The 22,464-nt window shown below is 38.8% G+C and overlaps 2 protein-coding genes across 6 annotated transcripts in view; one reads left to right on the top strand and one right to left on the bottom strand.

The window, feature by feature from the left end:
* Ndufaf2 (NADH:ubiquinone oxidoreductase complex assembly factor 2) overlaps positions 1-4,738 on the bottom strand; it is a 133,885-nt gene extending 129,147 nt beyond the window's left edge. For both annotated transcript variants that reach the window (XM_008821454.2, XM_008856372.2), the window contains exon 1: positions 4,552-4,738. In XM_008821454.2, coding sequence (XP_008819676.1) covers positions 4,552-4,678 — 127 coding nt within the window. In that variant the 5' untranslated portion in view covers positions 4,679-4,738. The remainder of the gene's footprint in view (positions 1-4,551) is intronic.
* Positions 4,739-4,839: 101 nt separating this feature from the next.
* The window catches only part of Ercc8 (ERCC excision repair 8, CSA ubiquitin ligase complex subunit), a 57,478-nt gene continuing 39,853 nt past the window's right edge, over positions 4,840-22,464 (top strand). For 2 of the 4 annotated variants that reach the window (XM_008821543.3, XM_029557948.1), the window contains exons 1-4: positions 4,840-4,985; positions 13,167-13,262; positions 15,827-15,931; positions 19,726-19,849. In XM_008821543.3, the coding sequence (XP_008819765.1) occupies positions 4,909-4,985; positions 13,167-13,262; positions 15,827-15,931; positions 19,726-19,849 (402 nt within the window). In that variant the 5' untranslated portion in view covers positions 4,840-4,908. Of the gene's footprint in view, positions 4,986-13,166; positions 13,263-15,826; positions 15,932-19,725; positions 19,850-22,464 lie in introns of those variants that run through there. The other 2 variants (XM_008821552.3, XM_029557951.1) reach the window with 2 other exon arrangements.

Below are 22,464 nucleotides of genomic sequence, written 5' to 3' on the forward strand. Positions count from 1 at the left end.
AAAAAAAAAAAAAAAGTCAAAATGAACAGATGAAACAGTTTTACTTCCAAAATCCTAAAATTCCTTAATTCTAATATATAGTATAAATGCAAGAAAGTCTCACATAGCAAAGAAAATGTCTGTGCCTCTGGCTTCAATAATCAAGAATCAGGTACTTAAGAGATACCAGACAGCAGTACACAAGATTCATTTCTCTGTTATCATCAATCAAGGTCTCATTTCCTCTAAACCAAGAGTACATGGCTCCCTCTGGTAACAGGGAATACTATAAGGACTCAGAAAGAAAGAAGGGGACAGACTCAACAGTTGGAAAACAAGGTCCAACTGAGAACTGGAAGGTGACTCAGGATCTAAGAGTGCCTACCTAGGTGGTCTAAGAGGAATTCTTGACTTAGGTGCCACTGTGTCTCCTTGGAAATAGAGAAAACAGACATCTATTGATTCCCAATTATTTTCATACTCTCCTTTTCTCTTTATATAATATACCTGAATTAAAATTCCAATAGAAAAGCTTTGACAATGTCTGGCCTTTTACCAACAAGTTCAGAGTAGTTCTATTAGAAAGAATGCTCATGCTCGGCCATATCTAGGTCTTTGGCAGTCTTGTAGCTGATGACTTGAAATCAGACATGAAGATGGCTCCAGGAACGGTGATCAATAAAGCTGCAGGCACTTCTAGCTACCTCCTCTAAAAAGCATGGCCAGCACTCAGAACACCAAAGAAAACCATCAGTAGATGGTTTCTAACTTACCTCACTAAAAATGATGATGCAGAATGATGATCTTTAAATTTTTATATATGTACATTTCCAGCAAAAGGATAAATCCCTTTGGTTGTTCTGAACATGGCATATACAGAGTGCATATGACTTATCACCAATAATTTTATACCTACTAAGTATGAAAAAAATTTACTAGTAAAGCAAAAACATTTTTATTCAATGTAATAATTTGCTTTAAATATATATCCACAAATATACTAAAACATAGTACTGTCATACACACAAAACTGTGCATTTAAAATGGGGTATAATATTATATAATCACTGACCAATTCATGGACTATTACTACAAATACTACAAATATTACAAGAATGGGGCCAGTGAGATTGGCTCCAACAGCATGAAGAAATGTTTGATCCCTGGGAGCCAAATGGTACAGAGAACCAACTCCTACAAGTTGTCCTCTGACTTTCACACCTGTGACACACACACACACACACACACACACACACACACACACACAATAAATGTGCATAAAAAGTTTGAATAATCAGGAAATTTTATGAATAACTGAAAACAATAAGCTCAACATGTTCTGTGGGAAATGACTAGGAATACAAAGGAACTCTGTTAACCTTATAAAGGGTATTTCTTAAAAATCTGAACTGAGCTTAGAAGATGCCTCAGTAGGTAAAGTGCTTGGTGTGCAAACATCAGGACCAAAGTATAGATCCCAGCACCCATGTAAAAGCCAGCCCTGCAGTTTAGGCCTATAATCCCAGTGCTGGGGAAGGAGAGATAGTAAGATCCCTGGGGCTTGTTAGCCAGCCAGTATAGCCAAATCAGCAAGCTCTAGGCTTACTGAGACCCTGTCTTAGAAGAAGTAGAAGAGTGATTGAAGAAGATAAACCTAACATTAACCTTTGGCTTACATGTACACACACACATACATACACATGTACACACACATACATACACACACACATACACACACACACATTATAAAAAGTACCCTTCAGAGTCTGGGAGGAGTTAATGGGGAGGAGGAAGTGAATATGATCAAAATACATTGTGTGTATGTATGAAATTCTCAAAGAATTAGTAAAAAGACATTTTTTTAAAGTACCCATCTTAGTTGGGTGTGGTGGTACACACTTTTAATCCCAGCACTTGGGAGGCAGAGGCAGGCAGATCTCTGTGAACTCTAATCATAAGCATCCCAAATTGGAAGTAGCCCAAATACCCTTCAATGGGCAATCTATGGTACCTCCATAATATGAAATCTTAGAAAGCAATAAAAAGGAACAAGCTACTGATACATACAATGAATCTTAAAGGCATTATTATACTGAATGAAGGATGCTGTTTTCCTTTTATTTATTATTTATTTTTATTTTATGTGTATGAGTGTATTGCTTGTATGTGTGTAAGTGCACCCGTGTTGTACAGTGCTACAGAGGTCAGAAGAAGGTGTCAGATCCCCTAGGACTGGAGTCATAGACAGTTGTTAGCTGCCATGTAGGTGCTGGGAATTGAACTTGGGTCCTCTGCAAGGGCAGCCAGTGCTCTTAAAGGCTGAGCCATCTCTCTAGCCCCATAAGATGTTATTTTCAAAAACTAACATATGGTATATTTCTATGTGTACAATATTCTTAAAAAGGCAGAACTATAAATGACAGAGAATAAATTAGTTGCCAAGGTTACCAATGGAAAAAGAATATCTACAAAGGGCTGACATGAAGTAGCTACTGAAAGTAATTACACTGTTCTGTATCCTAATTGTGATGAAGTTACATGAATTTCTTATGTGTCAGAATGTCAAATGTACACCAATTTATACTATTTTAACCTGAAAAAAATTGTGTGTCGTGTGTATGCTGTATGAACATAAGTGTGCCATACTGAACATGCCTGAACACACACATGTGGAGGCCAGAGCAGAATGCCTGTTGTCTTCCTCTAGTGCTCTCTGCCTAACTGCCTTGAGACAGGGTCCCTCCCTGCCTTTCCCTGCTCTGCCAATCCTGGGGTTACAGGCACGTGCAGTCACACTCCCCTTTTTACATGGATGCTGGATGCTGGGGATTCCAACTTGGGTTCTCACGTTTGTAGAACAAGAGCTCTTACACTACTGAGCCATCAAAACAGCTCCTAAAAATAATTTGTTTTATAAACCAATTTATTAATAGTAAAAAGAACACACACACAAAGAGATACCTCTACACATCAACTAAGCAGTGAAGAGTGACCATATGACCATATTACGTGTGGAAGGATTGAACATCTTGTGTGTTGCTGCTGGGAAGGTAAAATGGTGCATCATTTTGGCAGTTTCTTATGTAATGAAACATACACCTACAAGTTGGCTGAGCCATTCTACTTATAGTCAATAAAGAGAAATGAAAGCATGTGTCCATACAAAGCCATATACACAAATGTTCATAATTTATTTGTGACAGTCCTAAACTGGTAATAACACAAAGATCTATGAGCAGGCGAATAGGCAAACAAATTATGATATATTCCATGCACTGGAACAGTATCAGTTAAACAGGGTTAAAATTTTGGTACACAGAGATGAATTTTAAAATAATTATACTTAAGAATCCAGAAAGAAGTCGGAAAACATGCTATGTATTTCCACTTACAAAACTTGTAGAAAATGCAAATCAATACAGTGTGTCAGAGATCAGATGAGATTGCTTGGGTACAGGAAGCAGAAAACAGCCTTGACAGCATTTAAAAGCTCACTTGGAAAACAAGCCCAAGGTAAGAAGTTATAGAAAGGGGCTAAGCAAGACTAGAGAAATGGCTCAGCGATTAAAGCACTGGTAGCTCTTGCAGACGATCCAAGTTCGGTTCCCAGCACCCATATGGTGGCTAACAACCATCCATAACTCTAGTTCCAGGGGATCTGACGTCTTCTGAGCTCTGCAGTCTCTGCCCGTGCACTTACATATATGCAGGCCTAACACTCATACACATAAAATAATAAATAATATTTTTTAAAAAGAAAAAGGCTAAGTAAAACAATTAACAAAACTTTAATACAGTTAATATGTGCGAGAAATTAATGAAACACATGAGTCTTCCTGCAGCTCACCATCACGTTGCTGTTATCTCTAACTTTCAAGTAAGAATACTGAGACGTGATGAGAATTGACCCCCCCGGCTCTTAGGTGTCAGAGCTGAGGTTGTAAACCAACTCCTGTCTTCCTCAAAGTCTGAGACCTGTTTCCCGGCGATAGAGGAAAACAGAAAAGGCTGTGAGAGCGGCTAAGTGATGTGATTTCAAAGGACAGGATGGTCTCCTAAGCCCGCAACAACCCTCGGCATTACTAGGCAGAAACGATTAGAGCCACGTTTCTGAAATCGACCTTGATGGGGTCTTGGGACTAGGGAAGGAGAACAGGAAGCGGAGGATCAGAAAAGATCAGTGTGTCCGGACCTACTTTGATAGGTCTGGGTTGTCAGAAGGGGACGTACGCGGCGAAGGAGCCCGCAATCTCTGAGGACGACGTTCTGGTGAAGCGACACCCCTGCAATCACTCCCCTCGGGCTGGGCACTCGCCCCAGTCCATTCCGATCCTCCCGAGCCCCTCCCGCACATCTAGGAGGGCTTAGGTCCAGACTTCGCTGCTCATGGCAGCGGCTCTGAACTCCCGGGGCTGAGACCGCGACACCCGAGGCCAGGCCTCCGCGGAGAACCCTGACCACAGCTACCGGCAGCGCGGAAGGCTTGGGCCCCAGGGTGCCGCGGGCCTCTAGGAACGCCGGAGTGCAGTGCCTCCCGAGTGCAGCGCCGGGTGACCCCGCAGCCCCGCTCACCTCTCCAGTTCTTGTACTCCGCGATGTAGTAGTATTTGTTCCCCAGTTGGTCGGTGCCCACGTGCTGCTTCACCTCTCTTGACAGCGCGCTCCACAGGGTGCGCAGAACGCCCCCCGACCAGCCCATGCCAGCGCGTTGCTCAGAGTGTGCAGATCCCAGCGGGTCAGGAGGCCCCGCCCACGCAAAGCCGCGCCCACAGACTGGAGTTCCGCCCCCGAGCGTTCAAGTATCGCCGCTCTCTATTGGTCAGACTGTATCGCTGATTGGCCAATGGAAGGCTCGGTTGTTAGAACCTGGTCTAAGCTCTGGCATGTCAGCTTCCAGGGCTACCGCCGACGTGAGCAGAGGGAGACGTGATGTTGAGTCTATTGTACGCTCGACAGGCGGGTTTGGAGGACCCGCTTCGCTTCCGTAGAGCTCAGTCCACACGGAGGTAAAGCGAACCTTCCCCTTTCCTCTACCGTGCCTGTTTAGAACCGGAACCACTGGTTGGAGCCAAGAGTTTGGGTAGCAGGACCACTGGCAAAAAATGAAGTAGGCAAAAGCCACATGAGCAAGAGCCGTGTGTGCTTGGGAAAACGTAAATAAAGATGGAGCAGGAGTAAGTGAAGTTAGGCAACTTGGAGTTTTCCAGGAGCGAGCGAGCTGATGGACGACTAGGGAAGGGAGGTGGCAGGTGAAAAGAAAAGAACTTAAAAATAGCCAAGAAATTGATTGAATACGTGGAGTATGAAAAGTTAAGCGTGAATACTGATTCTCAGATATATGCCTTGTCGGTTCAATGCTGATCTTATACTCAAGGTTTTCCAGAGGGAAGCAAACTTTTCATTTTGTCCTAGTGTTTTTGAGGATCCTGTGAAGAGATTCACTTACGTGTATAAAGTAGTTACATATATAATTCTGTTATGGGAAATTTGATTTTCTTTTTAAAAAACACTTTTATTACATTATTTATTGAAATTTGGGCGGGCAAGGCGACTCAGCAGGTAAGGGTGCTTGCTGCTAAGCCTGAGGACCTGCATTGGATCGCTAGGGCCCACAAGGTGGAAGGAGAGAAACGACTCCTCCAAGTTGTTCTCTAACCCCCCACTCGCGCGCAGTAGCACCTGTGTCCTACTATTTCAATAAATAATGTAATAAAAGTGTTTTTTAAAAAGATTTAAATTGATAGGGTTAGAAAAGCAAGGAGCACAGTTTGCTTGTTGGCCAACTGATAAGTTAGTATCTCCAAGGAAGAACTCAGGTGCACATTACCCATCATTGGGACAACAAAATTCACCAAACTTAGCAGCTAAAAACAACCGAAAGATTTGGTACCTCAAAGTCCCAAAATGTCAGGAATGTGTATTTGTCTGAAATAGATCCTCTCTCAAGTTTAGTATTTTTTTAATTTAATTTAATTTATTATTTTTATTTTATGTGCCTGAGTGTATTGCCTGCATGTATGTGAGCGCACCCATGTCATGCAATGCCTGTTGAGGTCAGAAGTAGGTGTTGTATTCCGCTGGACTGGAGTTATGCCTGAGTGTATTGCCTGCATGTATGTGAGTGCAATGCCGCGGAGGTCAGAAGAGGGTTTCAGATTCCCCTGGAACTGGAGTTAAGGACAGAGGACAGTTCCCATGTGGGTGCCGGGAATCGAACCTGGGTCCTGTGCAAGAGCAGTCAGTGCTCTTAACCCCTGAGCCATCTCTCCAGCCCCAAGTTCATTATGTTTTATAGGCTACAATCAAGGTAATGGATAAAGTCAGGTATGGCATATGCCTAAAAATCCCAGCATTGGGAGGTGGAGGCAAGAGACTCTAGAATTTGAAGCTAGCCTGAACCATGTAACGAAGAGACTAGAATTTGAAGCTAGCCTGAACCATGTAGTGAGGCCATGTCTCAAAGGTGAATGGGATGAAAATGTATCTTGCCTAAGTGGTAGAGGGCTCAAGGAACATATGCAAGGCCCTGGGTTCAATCGCTAGCACTACAAAAATCTAAGGGGAAAAAAAAATCTGGTTTCAAACTCTCTAAAGTGGTTGTAGATAGGATTAGAGTCTTCCCTGGCTTTTGTTTGAGGCTGCCTTCCATTCCTTGCTACATAGACCACAGTATGACACCTGGCTTCCACCAAAGCAGACAGCTCAGAGTAAGATGGAAACAAGACTCTTCTTATAACTTAATTTTGAAAGTGCCATCTTGTCATTTTGTCATGTTCCAGTCTTCAGAAGTGAGTTGCTAGATCTGGCTCACTCAAGGAGAGGAAATTACCTAAGGTCCTGAATACTGGAAGTCAGAGACCACTGGAAGCCATTTGCCAAGTAACCTACCTCAACTGAGAAACAGACAAAAATAATAAATAATTTGATATACTCCATTATCTGTTTTTAACAATTGTGTGCTTTTTATATACTAAAAGCTGTATTATCTTCATTTTTCCATTTTGGTGGTACATATTTAGAATAGCATGTTTCAAAACAATTGAAGTTATTTTAACTAAATACATTAAATCTTTTTTTAAAGCCACATTTTGATTAGTTCTAAGCATTGGGCTTGTGTCTGCTGCTGACCTCCTTTCACACAGTTAGTATAAAAATGACAGTAACTGTTCAACTGAGCCATGCAGTCTACTAGACATATCCAGAAGTTTTTGTTCCAGTGACTGTAAGAACTCAAGCAAAGTTCATGTGTGTCAGTATTTGCCAGTCTTCTCTGATAATCTGACTTGTTACTCGAAGTTGTTCTGCAGTTCCTCCATTATTGGTTAGCAAAGGAAACAATGGAAAACTTGCCTGTTGCTTCATCTTTAATTTCAGTGAAAAACTGCATTACTTTTTTAAAGCAGCATTATCCCCTTCTTCCCCTGTCCTTAAGTGTTTGGAACTCTGGTAATAGCAACACTAAGTAAGCCACTGAAGGACTGAAAAGTTTGGTTTCTAACTCTTTTAATTTCTAAATATAGTTGATATGAGGAAGGCCTAAGTATAGGTCTTTGTCAAAATTCCATGACCTAAATTTCTCACTTCATTAGAAGACATAAAAGTTCAAAATAAATGAGAGGTCTCTTAATTAAATCACTAGATTAACCTACCTGTAAATGGATTTCATTTCTCTGCATAGTGTGATTCCCAAGGAAGAACTTGAGTTCCTGGCTAAAAAGTGTTTTAAAAATATTTTTTATTTATTATTTTTTTTATCTGTATGAGTGTATTGCCTATATGTGTATAAGTGCACCCATGTTGTGCAGTGCCCATGGAGGTTGGAAGAGGGTATTGGATCCTCTGTAATTGGGAGTTATGGACAGTTGTTAGCTACCATGTGGGTGCTGGAAACCAAACCTGGGTCCTCTGTAAGAGCAGACAGTACTCATAACTGCTCAGGCCACAATGGGGCTGCAGTGAGGTACATGCCCCCCCCCAATATACGTTCTGCCCCTAAACAGCCTTATTTTGGTGCAGAATGTAGGAAACAAACTGACCTCAGATGCCAACTCCTAAGAGTCCCTGCGTGGGACGTGGAATAGGCCTGACCTTCTGACTCCAAGCCAAGCGGCTTCAGACAACCTATAAAGGGATACATGAAGACAGAAAGTAGTTTGTGTGCCCTCACCAAGGCCTTGCCCGATGCTAAGTATGTCTGGCCATCAGCTCTGGCCTGGTAGAATATACATGCTGGAGGATGACACAGTAGGGCATCTCACAGGACTACCTGCTCACTCAGCTGCCAGGCAGGCCACCTTGTAACACATCTGGTTTGGGCTCCAGAATCACCACCTTGTTATGGACTCAAGGCCCAATAACGGTTACCAAGGATTGTGGCCTCTAAGGCCAGGGCTGTTATGATAGTGAACCCCAGCTCTCCACAGATCTCCAGCAAAAGTGCTAGTTGGACCCAGTTAGAGACCTGAGCCCTCGCCAAGGATTCCTGTCCACAGTTTCAGCCCCGTTGCTCCAGTACTGTGTACCTTCCTCACACCAGGATATGTACTGTCACTATCACCACTCAAGTAGGAAAGCAAAAGACTTGTGGCAGTCACCATGACCTCCCCTGGGTGGTGTGGCTGACCATAAACTTCAAGATCAGACTGTGCTCTAGGGCAGCCCCATCTTATACTACACCTGTCTGACCTTCAGAGCCACTGGTACCCACCCCCCAACGGCAGTACTGGGGACTGAACCTAGGGCCTCATGCATACAAGGCAAGCGCTCTGCACTGAGCTACAGCCCCTGCCCTCACTCCACCTGTGGCTCAGAAAGGTTAAGAAAACTGGCACGGAGATGGGACAAAACTGTTGGCATTGGTTTATGCAAAGCTGGAGGAATTTAATGACATTTTGTTCTTTTAAGTTGAAAAAGAAAGCGGGACAGTATTTTTCCCTAACCCAGTTTTACTTATTGTTATCTAATTTTAATGTAGACTGATAAAATATGAAATCAAAAAGGGACTTGATGTTATAAAAAGTAAGTAGACCACTTAAAAATACTCAAGCTAAGCAAATTGCTTAAAACAGAGTGCTATGACTGAGACGATAATTATGAGCGATTGAGGGACATAAAACGATAAGATAGTAATTCCTAACTTTGCCAGAATATTGGGATCACTTGAAGTATTTGGAAAAAATATTCATGCCAAAGTTACCCCCTCAAAGACTGATTCAAGGTGTGGAAGGACAGTGGAACTTTGTAAGTCCCCCAGATGATTCTCGTGTGTACTCAGGACTGAATAACCATTGTCTGAGAAAGGTCCATGGTCATTTCTTTGTGTATGCCCTAAAATTTTACTCAACTAAAATAGATTAATACATTTTGAACAGCTCTGAGAAGCATGGAGTGTATGACCTGGACAAAGCTGACCTGGTGCTATGTGCAGCCCGTGTAGTTCTACTTCAATAGCCAGCAAGGAAAGAGTCAGTCCTTTCTTTGCATGTGGTGAAACAAAAAACTGTGTAAGGTGAAACCTTTGAAAAAAAGGGTCCTCTTAATTCATGGGGGCTTGCAATTGTTCCTAAACTTTAAGTTGTTTTGTCATAACACAGAAAGCTTACATTTATAGTGAATGTGCATAGGAAAATGAACAATAGTAAAGTTAGTACTGTTTAATAAATACACCATAATGTAAAGCAGTAGACTAAATTCACTTTGTAAGGAGAGCCTTGTACTTGCCCTCTCACTGCATAAGGCTAGTCTTTTCTTAAAGCCCATCTGACTGTTGTGCATCTTTCTAAGCTTGGATCATATGCCAACATTCTAGCCTTACATTTTCAGTACTGTGAAATGTCTCTGAGAGTTCCCAAGGGAAGTTTCTTTTTGGTTTGGTTTGGTTTTTTGCCAGCATCACTTCCTCTGGGACATTTTAGGCTTTTCATCATAACCACTTTTCCCCATTTATGTCTATAAGTCCACATTCATTGATTTCCTCTATGTAGTCTGTCAAATGACCAGCAATGTGAACATTCTCATGCTCAGCTAATGTTTCTTTAACTCCATTTATGTTGTTAGCCTTTCACTTCCAGCGTTATCACTTTTCATTTCTTTGGTGTACTTTCATTGTACTGACCAGTTCCTTCATCTTTTTTTGTAAATTTCATGTGGGTTTTTCTCTGAGGCACAGACATAGCAAACTTGTATGCTTTGCAATGTTGTTGTAAACTGAATAACAGATGTACAATAACCAGTCTTATAGACTTTGAAAGAAGTCATGTAAATTAGTCACTAACTATGATCTACATGCTGTCTATATAATGGTTTTAGACTGAATAGCTAGTAGTGAACTTTGCTCTGTGCTATATCTCAGTTAATATACTGCGTCAACTGAAATTTGAACCATGTTAATGGGGGTCTAGTATTCAGCTAAATTACTGAACTGAAACTAATGCATATCAGACTGTGAGTGAAAGTTAGTTCTCTATTTAAAGTACTAAAGGTTATTTGTATTTTTAAATAAATTCTCATTCATTGTAAAATTCTCATTGTGATGTTTTTGCTTAACTAAACAACTGTAAAGTCCTATTTTATTCCAAAAGGATATCTGTTGTCCTTCCCTGTCAACCATTAAGGACAAAAGCATAAATAAGTGCTGTTAGGCAGTGTTCACAGGTAGCACCCTTTAAAGGGGGTTGTGACTTTATTGAGATATAATTGACATAAACTGCACATTGCATTGTAGTTTGCAAGCTGGACATTGACATTACAGCACCTGGGAAGCAAAGGTAAGAAGGTTGCTAGCTTGAGACCAGCTAGGACTGTGCAAATTCAAGGCCGCCTAGGCTACAGAACAAGTTCCAGGTCAGATTTAGTTAGCTACATAGTAAGATCATATCTCAACACCCCCGCCCCCAAATAAGTTTAAAGTTGTAGTGTAAAATATGATGGGTTTTGCCACGTGTACACTTTTGAGACCAACACCATACTCAAGAGGACCAGCATCCATCATCCTAGAAGTGTTGTGCTTTATAATCCTTCCCTTCCCTTACTTTACCCTCTTCTTACCCGATAAACTTCTGATCGTCTTAGATTAGCTTATATGTTCAAGCAGTCTATATAAATGGAATCCTCTAGTCTAGCTTTTTTCCAACATAACTGTTTTGAAATTTCTCTCTCTTTTTTTTTTTTTGCATGTATCAATTATCTCTTATTACTGTAGAGCATTCCATTGTGCGGATATACCACAATTAGTTTAGACACTCACCTGTTGGCAGACATTTTTGACTTGGGGGCCTATTCATTTAAAACGGCTATGAGAATTCATGTTCCAGTCTTTGTGTGGACATATTCTTTTGTTTCTCAACGATTTAGTACACAGTACTGAAACACTAGGTGCTTCACTTTTTTAAGAAACTTAACAGTTTTCCACAAGTGTTTTGTATTCCCAGGAATATATGAGCCTGCCTTAACTCCATATCCTTTTCCCCCTTTCCTGCTTTCTTTTGATTTATTTGGATATTCTTCGGCACTCCATTTTAAATTTATCTGTCATGATTTTTACTATCTATATATAGTAATATGTATGTGCATATATATTAGTGGTTGCATAACTTTTCATTGCTTACTTAGAATCATTTTACTGCTTCGTTTAGAATATGTGAAACTTTAGCACCCTTTACCCTCCATTCTATATGCTGCTGCCTTACATTTGCGTTTACAAGCAGTGTATACCCCACCAGACAGCATTATAACTGTTTTTAATCATCAAACCAAAAACCAAACTTCTGTTTGGTTTGGGTTGGGTTGGACTGGGTTTTTTTTTTTTTTTTTTTTTTTTTGAGACAGGATCTCCCTAGTAGCCCCAGTTGGTCTGAAATTTGCTATGTAGACCAGGCTAGCTTTGATCTCACAGAGATCTGCCTGCCTCTGTCTCCAGAGTGCTAGGATTAAAGGCATGCACCACCAGGCTTAGTCCTATTTTAATTGTTCCTTTGGTAGTTTAAGCTCTCTTCTCTCTACCCCTCCAATTTTTTTTGTTAGCTTGTATAATTTTAATTTTTCTATCTTCGTGTTTACTATATTTGCCTCGGTCAGTTCCACTCTAGTACTGACCATTTATAATCTCTCACTCAAGCATTTTGTCGTAAATGCCTTGAAGTCTTTTTCACATAATTCCAAAGTCCATGTTATCATTGATTCTTCTTTTTTCCATACAAGTTGAAATTTTCACAGTTCTTCATATGCAGAAAAATTTTGAATTACAGCCTAGATATTTCAAGTACTGTCACTAGACTCAATGTCTTGCCTTAATCTACAAAGAGCGTTGACTTTTTGTTTTGGTAGCAATTCATAAGATTAGGTTTAGGCTGTAGGGTCATACTTCCATATGTGGGCTGTGGTTTCAGTGTCAGTTTAGATGTGCCACAGATGCATGCCACTCTGTGATCCGGAAGTGACCTACTTGGTAGTTAGTTGTCTTTAGAATCTTTTACATGATGCACAGGATCGGATCCATGCATGTTCTAGAGTGATGAGCCCTGGAGTCCATAAATTATTTTATGGCATGGCCATCTTGATCTCCACTTTTGCTGTGATTTCTCATATTTCTCAACTTTCTAGAACTCCCATTTTGGTCCTCCTGCCAGGAAATTTGGGCTCTGCTTCCTGTTGTACTACACATTTCCAGATTTGAGCCCAAGGCTGGGCTCAGAAGTATGAAGACAGGTAAAAAAGCAAGAGGTTTAGTCCCACCTCCTGGGACCAGAGCTCTGATAAGAAAGGAAAATAATCACTTCATTTATATTGCTGCATTAAACATGTTTTATGTTTCTACAGGTTTAGGAAACATTTATGAGGATTTTTTAAAATTCTGTAATTTAAACTTTCATCCACTAGGTGTCCTCAATTAAGTTTATCAGAATTTAATATTTTTCTTGAAATTTTATCTATAAATATCATTTAACCAACTTAAACTGATTAAATAAAATTTAAAGTCACGTTTCAAATGAAAATATTTGCATGCAATTATAAGTAACTTAATTTTTAAAAGCTTATAGAAAATATGCACAAATCTAAACATCTTTAAATGTGTGTAAAAGACTTATTACAATTTTTGTAGTACTATATGTAATCGTGGAGAAATGAAGAATTTGTTTATGTTAATTTTTTTTCTTATTGGTAAGTTTTATCTTTTTTAATTTTTTAAGGGTACTGGAACTGGAGTTAAACAAAGACAGAGATGTTGAAAGAATCCATGGCAGTGGAATTAACACTCTTGACATTGAATCTGTTGAAGGAAGATAGTAAGTTTATTATACATATATTACCATTTTCTTTCTAAGTAAGATGCAGTAGAATTTTGCCTTTTCAGGTTAAGTAGTGGACATTGCATAAAATAAGTAAAAATTTCTAATTGTAATTGTTGAATTGGCTGTATTCATTCAGAATACATACAGAACATCAGATCTACAATATGTTCCAGATACACATTTCCAAACTCTTGTGGCACAAATACATTCATGTTAAGTCAGTAAATGAAGAATTTAATTTGAATGCAGAAGGCTTTTCAGTATAGAATGTATCTTTAGCTGTTATTTTAAAGTATAGTTGATACTTTAAGAGAGACTAATGGGAAATCATTTTTTACTAGAGTTGAAATCAGACAGCCAGAATAACCAGAGGGACAGGATTGATGATATCCGATGATAATAGAAAATAACAATACTTTATATAAATACATAAATTTGTGGGTCTAGGAATTGGTTTGACTGCTGACATCACATCAGAGGAAATAAACCAATAATGAAAGATCATTTTAAATTTCAGTATACAAATTTAGTCATCAAAGTCTAAGCTAGAAATTGCAGGAGGAATGACCTGGCTTCTGCCACAAATAAATCATGAGAGGAAAAAGATAGGGGGAGAAAAGAGGAAGAAAGGTGAGTGAGAGACATAGTAAATATTTAAAACGGTTTAGAGCAAAGCTAGTATTTATTATTCATGAGATACTTTTTGGGTGGCAAATTATGTACTATTCAGAAGAGAAAGTCCATGGTTACTATAAAAGTCACAAAACTTCGAAGAGAAAGGTTCCATTGTTTAGACCTTTGTGAAGAATCCTTTGATAACTTACCTGTTTTTAATTGGGTAACTATATTTTGCATAATAGTAAAATAAAATTCAGAATGTCCAAAGTTTTTCAGTATTCAAGTTTGATCCAAAAGAAATACAAAATAGAGAACTTGCTCAATGAGTTTTTCCTGTAATAAACAGAATGTTACTCTGAATGATGGTAAAAAGACAGAAGTAGTGACTGTGAAAAATACTTGTACATTCCACTATGAGAAAGGAGAATCAAAGCCCCTCTCCTAGGATTTGCTCTGAATTTACCATATTTTACCACCCATTGTTCCAAACTGGGAGTATTATGCTGTCGGGAAGTCAGCTGAAGGTAGCAACAACTCCAGATGCAAAGATTATTTGAGATAATTTTATGAAAAAAAGAAAATTAAAATAATTGAAAAGAAATCATCTTTTAAAAAAACTAGTAGCAAGCCAGGCATGGTGGTGCACACCTTTAGTCCCAGCACTCGGGAAGCAGAGTCAGGCGGATCTCTGAGTTAGAGGCCAGCCTGGTCTACAGAGCGAGTTCCAGGCCAGCTGGGGTTACAGGGAAACCCTGTCTCAAAAAGACAAACAAAACAAAACAAAACAAAAAAAACCTAAAAACTAGTAGCATCCTTAAAAGCGGGTACAGAGAAATTGCTTAAAATATAAAGTGCCAAAAACAGTATTTTATAAGTTAATTTTATACATTGAGTTGAATTAATGTAAAGAATTTTTTGTTTCAGTATATTTTCTAACACGTTACTTTTACTATTTAGAAATTATTTCACAAAGCTTTTGAGTAGAAAGATTCTATCCATGTAATAGACCAGTAGGAGAGAATTTTTTCCTAAGATGTTCTCATATCTTTTTAGCACCCATTTACTATTAAAAACAAGACTATGAGTGGATGACCTGTGTACCACTCTCTCTTCCAGACTTCATCAGTACATTCCTTCTTTAGGTTCCTAGAGTGAGCTTGGATCATTAACCTTGACAAACATCTCTGGCTATCTCCACTTCTCCTTCTCCTTTGGGTAACAGATTAAATACTATAATTAAAGATACCATCTTTGAATCTTCAAATGGAAATAAAAGTAACTTATTGCCATGATGATCCTAAGTACAACTAACAATTTGTGTGATTATGTATGTTATCTGACTTTCTTACTAAGCTACAAAATTCCAGGGAGGACAGGAACTATGCCTGTATTATTCACAGTTTATTAGCAGAGTGCCATAGGTATTGTAGGTACTCAGGTTGAATATAATAACTTTTCTAAAAGAAGAAAGGAAACTAATTTTGCATTTGTCACATCAACTTTGTCATTTAGATGAAAATGCGCCTCCACTTCATTCTTGCAAATGTTGAAAGGTGTAAATAGTTAATATAGCTTGCCCAGGAGCAGGGAGCTAATATCAGTTATAACTAGTCTAATTCTCTTTTTACTTAGCACAAACATAATGAGATATTTAAAATAATGTGATGATATTTTACCTAAGAAACATCTTTCTGACATCTTATTCTACCTTCTTTTTGTAATCATGAAGGTAAGTTAAATCATTTTAATTAAATGATCACAAATTGATTTTTTCTGCATTCATTCTTTTATAAATGTTAAGGAAATTTTAGTTTATTAAAGTCTGTATTAGTAACTGTATTTATTATCCTGATACATTTGGCTATATAGATCAATGTTTTGAAATATGTAATCATGAATAAATGAACTACATACAGTGATTATTATGACTTTTTTATTAGCAGCATGTTATCAGGTGGTTCAGATGGTGTGATTGTACTTTATGACCTTGAGAACTCCACCAGACAACCTTATTACACATGTAAAGCAGTATGTTCCATTGGCAGGTGTGTATTTTTAAATATAATTCATGAATATGTGAACAGTTAAGTATTTTACATCAAATGCAAAGCATGAAAATAGCAGTCATATGCATTTCTTAAGTAAATTTTCCAGTTGACATATTTACATAAATATCCCTTGATACTTTCTTGAAAATAATTGAAATTCAGGTATAGATTTTTTTATCCTGTGACTGACTCCAAATGGCTTTTATATCAGTTTTCAAAAAATTTTTTTGAAAATCTTTTGTGTCTTTTTTGTTCCGTATTTACAGGGAATACCTCAGTATCTGTAATTTCTAGTACTACTTAGCATAAGAATTGTTTATGAATCTTTTTTCTTTTTTATTGAATTTTTGTGTATTTCATACAGAACATTCCAATCTTAATCATCTTTATACCCTCTTCTCCACTAGCACCCTCTTATAGTCCCCCACCAGAATTCATACATTCTGTCATTTGTCTTAAGGCCTATTGTGTCAAGTTAGTGTCCCCACACATCCCTTAGTGCAAGTTTACTACTGAGGTCTAGTCAGCCTATCTAGAGTCTCAATTTAGGAAGATCAACTCCTCTTCACCCAGCAGTAATCAGTTGCCAATATTTCTTCAGCTGAGATTGGGGTCTGCTGTCCATTTTCCCAGTTCTGTGCTGGATTTTTGTCTGAGTTTGCATGGGTCCTGTGCAATCTGATACCACTGCTGTAGGTTCATATGAGCAGGGTCCCAGGAGCTTGTCAGATTCTATTTCCATATGGTCATGCAACTCTTCCCTGGCTCTTAACAATCTTTCCGCCCCTTTTTTCACAATGGTACCTGAGTCCTGGATGGGTGTAGTTTAATATAGGAGTCCTGACTCTTTGTGCTAATTATAAATGCAAACTAGGCTTCTCAATTGATTCATTGTAAAAGGATTAAAAACAAGATGTGTACAGGCAACCTCCCTACTCCATACACACATGCTCCTCATTCTTCTCTGTCTGCTACTCATAACTGCTTAACTTAAAATAGAGCTATGTATCTTGACTTCTCTGGCTATTTACTGACTTAGGCTTAGGAAAATTAGTTTTAAGTTTCTAATAAACTGTTCTGTGGCATTGTGTCAGTTTTTTTTTTTTTCATAATAATCATTTAAATCATTCTTGGCAGCTGCTGTTGGATCTGCTGTTAAGCAGACCTTTGCTTTAACAGAGAAACTAACCACTATGAAAGTGCTTTGAAAAGGAGAAACTCATAAAAATTAGCATCAACTATATTGTAGCTATTCTCAAAGCTCTGGAATGTTCTCTTCGGGTCATCAGTGCTCCTAAGATTCACAATCATGTGTTTGTTCTGCTGATTCATAGAAACATAAATTTGGGAAATCTCTCCAAATTGTGTTGTGTCTTTAGCAATTAGGTCTTACCTTTTGTTATGGTGGGCAACCATCAGCAATGGCTATAACCTGTGTTGTTTTGGGCTCCTGGGGCCTCCCTGACCAGTAACTAGTAAGGAGGTTATGGGACTTGCTTTGTAAAAGGGGTAGAGCATTTACACACGTTTCCTCACCCTTTCTAAAAACTAAAAGTTAAATTCTGTAAGCATAAAATGTTTTCCTGAGTTCAAATGCTAATTAGAAGCATGACTTTTCATTTCAAAATGGGCATATAGTATACATATTTACAAAGTGAGTTAAAAGCATTTTTATGTCTAAATAGTTTACATTTTAGACATACAATTTTTAAAAATAATGTCAATAAAATTTATTAAGTTAATGTGGCTTAGATCATTTTCTAGTATTTATTGTTGCTGTATTAATTTGGTTTTTCCTGAGCATACAAAATGTACATGAAAAGGCAGATTGTACATAAGAAATGATACAATATTTTGTGCTGTTTTGAGATTAAATTTTAAAATATAAATGAGCTTTTCTATGTGATTACTACATTAAGAATTTGTTTTGTTTTGTTTTGTTGTTTTATATGAGGTCTCCCTGTAGCCCCAGCTGGTCTGGAACTCACTATATAGACCAGATTGGCCTTGATCTCATAGAGATCTGCCTGCCTCTGCCTCCCAAGTGCTGGGATTAAAGGCATGTGCCAGCACACCCTGTTTTTTTGTTTTGTTTTGTTGGTTTTTTTTTTTTTTGAGGGATTTGTTTTATTAAAAACTAAACCCATCAAAAAAAAAATCTCTGTGGAAGTCAAGAATCTTTGGAGCATATTGAAGTTGATTCTACTTATTTTAAGTAGAAATTTATTGGAATGATGTTTAGTATCTCATATAATTGTTGAGATGAGAGACTTAAACTTACAAATGAGCAGGAAGCGAGAAGAGCTAAGATAGGAAGCACAGTCAAGGTCATATCACAGAAACAACTTCATTTGGGTTTTGCTGCAACACAGACCCAACTCTACAGCTCTGATCAAATGCTGGCTCTCCTTGGGATTTCCATTAACCCCTGGAGACTTAGAGTTTCATGCCTTTCATGCCAAGGAAGAAGAGTCCCTTGCTTTCTATAGCAAAACAAGGGACTTGCTCTCAACAAAACAAAAAGGTTCCCTGCAAATAGGAGTTTGAATGCTTAGCAGATAAGAAAAAGGGCGCACGTCTACACTTTTGACTGTCCAACATCCGTGTACACCTTTCTCCCCATACTTTTTTTTAAAAAGTTCCTGCATAACCTAATAAAATGTCCACTGTATCAGAATTATGCAACCTGTGAGCACACATAGATGTAGATAATGCAGTTCATATATTTTTACATCTGTCTCAGGTCCAGAGTGGGCATTTAAGACTGCCTCTTTCCTTTATTTAGCACCACAAATTTTTAGGGTTCTTTGTCTACTATTGGGACTTACATCCTCACTCTTAGAAACCAGAACCATGATGGTCCTGTCTACACAAAGTTATAGTAGTATCCTATAATCTTTTGTTTGTTTTATTATAAGAAATGTCTCACATATACAAATGTAACAAGCAGTATAGTGAACTGTTTACCCATCATCCAACTTCACCGGCTGTCAATCTTAAGAAACTTATTTCACCTCTACCACATACTCATCCACTCTCAGGATTGCTTTAAAGTAAATCTCAGATAACATTAATTCATCCATAATTGTTTGTATCATTCAAATGAAGATTCTTTTATAAAATAGATAGGTACTACTATCTCACATATACAATAATTCCTGATGGTAAATATCCAGTGTTCACATTTCCTTCATTGTCTCAAAAGTATCTCAACAGCCAGTTTAAGATTCAGTAAGATGGTACTGATCACTGATTCAGGGAATATACTGCATCTTTTAGGACAGGATAACCTTTCATAAGATACATGTAGTTTTGTGATGGGTTGCATAAAATTAGTGAATTACATTGACATTCTTTTGTCACAGAGTAAGTTCTTCATAAGCAGTATTGTGTGGAATCCCATGGAGGTGTGTGAAGCATTCAACAGTTGTAATGGTAATGCTGACAGAATGATAATTGGGAAAAGCAACTCCAAAGCCAAAAGAGGTTATTTTGTCCAGTCATTTCATCTTGCCACCACCAAAATGGAAGCAGCTCAGTGTAACTGACCAATCTCCCAGGCTATATATATTCCAGGAATGAGTAATATCTCACATTATGAGCCTTGAAAGGAAGCAAACCTCCATATCACATTATGGAAGCTTGAATCTCGAAATACCTAGACATTCTTTCTCCTCAACAGTTAGTACAGGACTGATCTAAACCTACCTGAGCCTGCTACTTGTTCATAATATAATACATTTGAAATTCACCTAAGTCAGTGATCTCTAATTTTGATTACTGTTTTGTAGAAGCCATCCTGATGTTCACAAATACAGTGTGGAGACTGTTCAGTGGTATCCTCATGACACGGGAATGTTCACATCCAGCTCATTTGATAAAACTCTGAAAGTATGGGATACAAACACATTGCAGGTAACTACGTTAAAACCTTTCCAAGTGGCTATGTAGGATGGAGGAAAATAGAATCCTAAACCATGTATCGTTTGCTAAGATGTTCTATATATTAGATTTGAAAGCAGTATAGTTGTTAAGGAAAGCTAGATGGCTTGAGTTTATGTCCTGGTTCTTCTGCTCATTAGCTCTATGGTACTGAGCAAACGTCCAAAGCACTGTGCATCTCAGTGTCCTCATCTGTAAATGAAAGCAATGGTGGTACCTTATAGAATGGTTTTGAGGATTACAAATATAAAGTACTAGCATGATGCCTAGCATATGATTCGTGCTCATAAACTTAGCAGTTATCCTTATTATTTGAAAACTTCAAACTAAGGAATAGAATTAAACTAACCTTTCTTGATCTAAAAACTTACAGGAAAAGAAAATTTTTATAGTTTATCTTAGTAAAATTAGACAGTGGGTAATGACTCTATGATTACAGTAAAAATTTAATTTGTAACACTTATCTTTTCCCTCAGCTCATATCAACCTTCCTGTAAAACCACTCTACATAAATGCAATACCATCTCTTCAAACTCCATATGATCTTGCCTCACATCTGTTTAGTTATACAATCTTGAGGTGTCCTTCAAACTCTCTTTTCTTTCCCTCACCATCAATGCACTTTTAGACCATTAAACATTCTTAGTGGGGTGATGGCTCAGTAGGTAAAGTGTTTGTCATGTAAGCATGAGGACTTAAGTTCAATCCCTAGCACTTATGTCAGAAGCCAGGTTTGAGAAGCTGGAGAGATGGTTCAGTGATTAAAAGCACTGACTGCTCTAACAGAAGACCTGGGTACTGTTACCAGAACCCACATGGCAGCTATCATCTGTCTATAACTCCAGTTCCAGGGGATCCGACACCCTTCTCTGATCTCCATGGGCATTGCATGCATGCAGGTAAAATACTCATATACATAAAATAAATAAAAATTAGGAAAAAAGAGTCAGGTTTGGTGGTGTGTTTTCAAAATCTTAGCACCAGGGAGGCTTAGACAAACAGGGTCCCTAGGGCCCCTGGTCACCTAGCCTACCCAGATTGGCAAGCCCCTGACCCAATAAGAGACCCTGTCTCTAAAAATAAGATGGCCCTCTCCTGAGGATTGATACCCGAGTTAAATGAACCTCAGGTTTTCACATGCACAATCGAGTGAGTACACACACACATACCCACACCCACACATCAAGTATGCCTCAATTTCCCATGTGATTCTAAGTTCAGATGTTCTAGTTACTTTTTCTGTTGCTCTGAGTAAAAGCAACTTGGGAGAGGAAGGGATTATTATGACTCCACATCAGTAGTCCATCATTGAGAGAAACCGAGGCAGGAGCCTCGGGAACTGAAGCAGAAACCATGAGGAATGCTGTTTACTAGCTTGCTTCCCCTGGCTTGCTCAGCTACTTTTGTTACACAGCTCAGGACCACCTGCCCAGGAATGGCACCACTCACAGTAGGCTGGGCCACCCTCAATTAACAGTTAATAAATGCCTCACAGACATGCCCACAGGCAAGTCTGGATGGGGGAAATCCCCCAATTGAGGTTCTTTAATCCCAAGTGATTGTAGTTTATGTCAAGTTGACAGAAACCACCAATGAATCCTACAATGAAGATTAACCATCATAAGTCCAACCCTTGTCAACTTGGCACTGAAATATATTGCTTTAAACCATAACATTCCAGCCAGAGGTGGTGGCATATGCCTTAGTCCCAGCAGTTGGGAGGCAGAGGCGGGTGGATCTCTGTGAGATCAAGGCCAGTGTGGTCTATATAGCGAGTGCCATACCAGCCGGGACTATCCAGAGACGCTGTCTCAAAAAGACCGGAAAAAAAAAGCTGTAACATTCCACCCAAAAGACTCATAGCCATCTCATAATGCAAAATGTATTTAGTTCATCTATAAGATTTTTGCCAAGTCTTAAAGGTGCTACCATTGATCAAAATGGTCCTACCATTGATCAAAAGCCCAAGTCCTTTCTGAGACCCAAGAGAAACTAGCTCCTGTAAAAATAAAAACGGAAGCAATAGCCTTCACTATACAAGGGCACAAAGTAACCATTTCCATTCTAAGAAAGAAAGAGGCATAGTTAAGAGGAATTGGACCCAAGGAATACTGAAACCCAGAAAGGCACACATTAAATCCTATAGCTCCATGACCAGTTTCCCGGGCTTGGGGTGATATCATCTGCGCTCCAGCAGATATGAGTAACCTTACCCCTGTGGTCTTACCATTTGCAGCCCACATAGCTTCTCTTTTAGATGGGCTTCACCTGCTATATGTGACTTTGGCAGTCATTCTGGCATCTCTTACATCCTGTGGTCTCCATTTTAGGCTTCACTGTCATAACTTCATGCATCACACTTCGTGCATCAGGGCTCCTAGCAGGGACTCCAGCCCTGCTACACATTGCCTTGTCTCCCTGGCCTTCTTTGCAAGCTCAGTGAAAGCCTCCATGATGTTAAATCTTTTGCATTCTGAATGCCTGCAAAACTAGCACCATATAAACAATTCTAAAGTCTGTCCTCAGTTCCAGCAGTAGCTGAACTTCCCACTCCTGCTTGTTTCCCCCCCCATTCTCTCCCCCCCCCC

The sequence above is a fragment of the Nannospalax galili genome, unplaced genomic scaffold (genome assembly GCF_000622305.1).
Source record: "Nannospalax galili isolate Female #2095 unplaced genomic scaffold, S.galili_v1.0 scaffold751, whole genome shotgun sequence".
NCBI lineage: Eukaryota > Metazoa > Chordata > Mammalia > Rodentia > Spalacidae > Nannospalax > Nannospalax galili.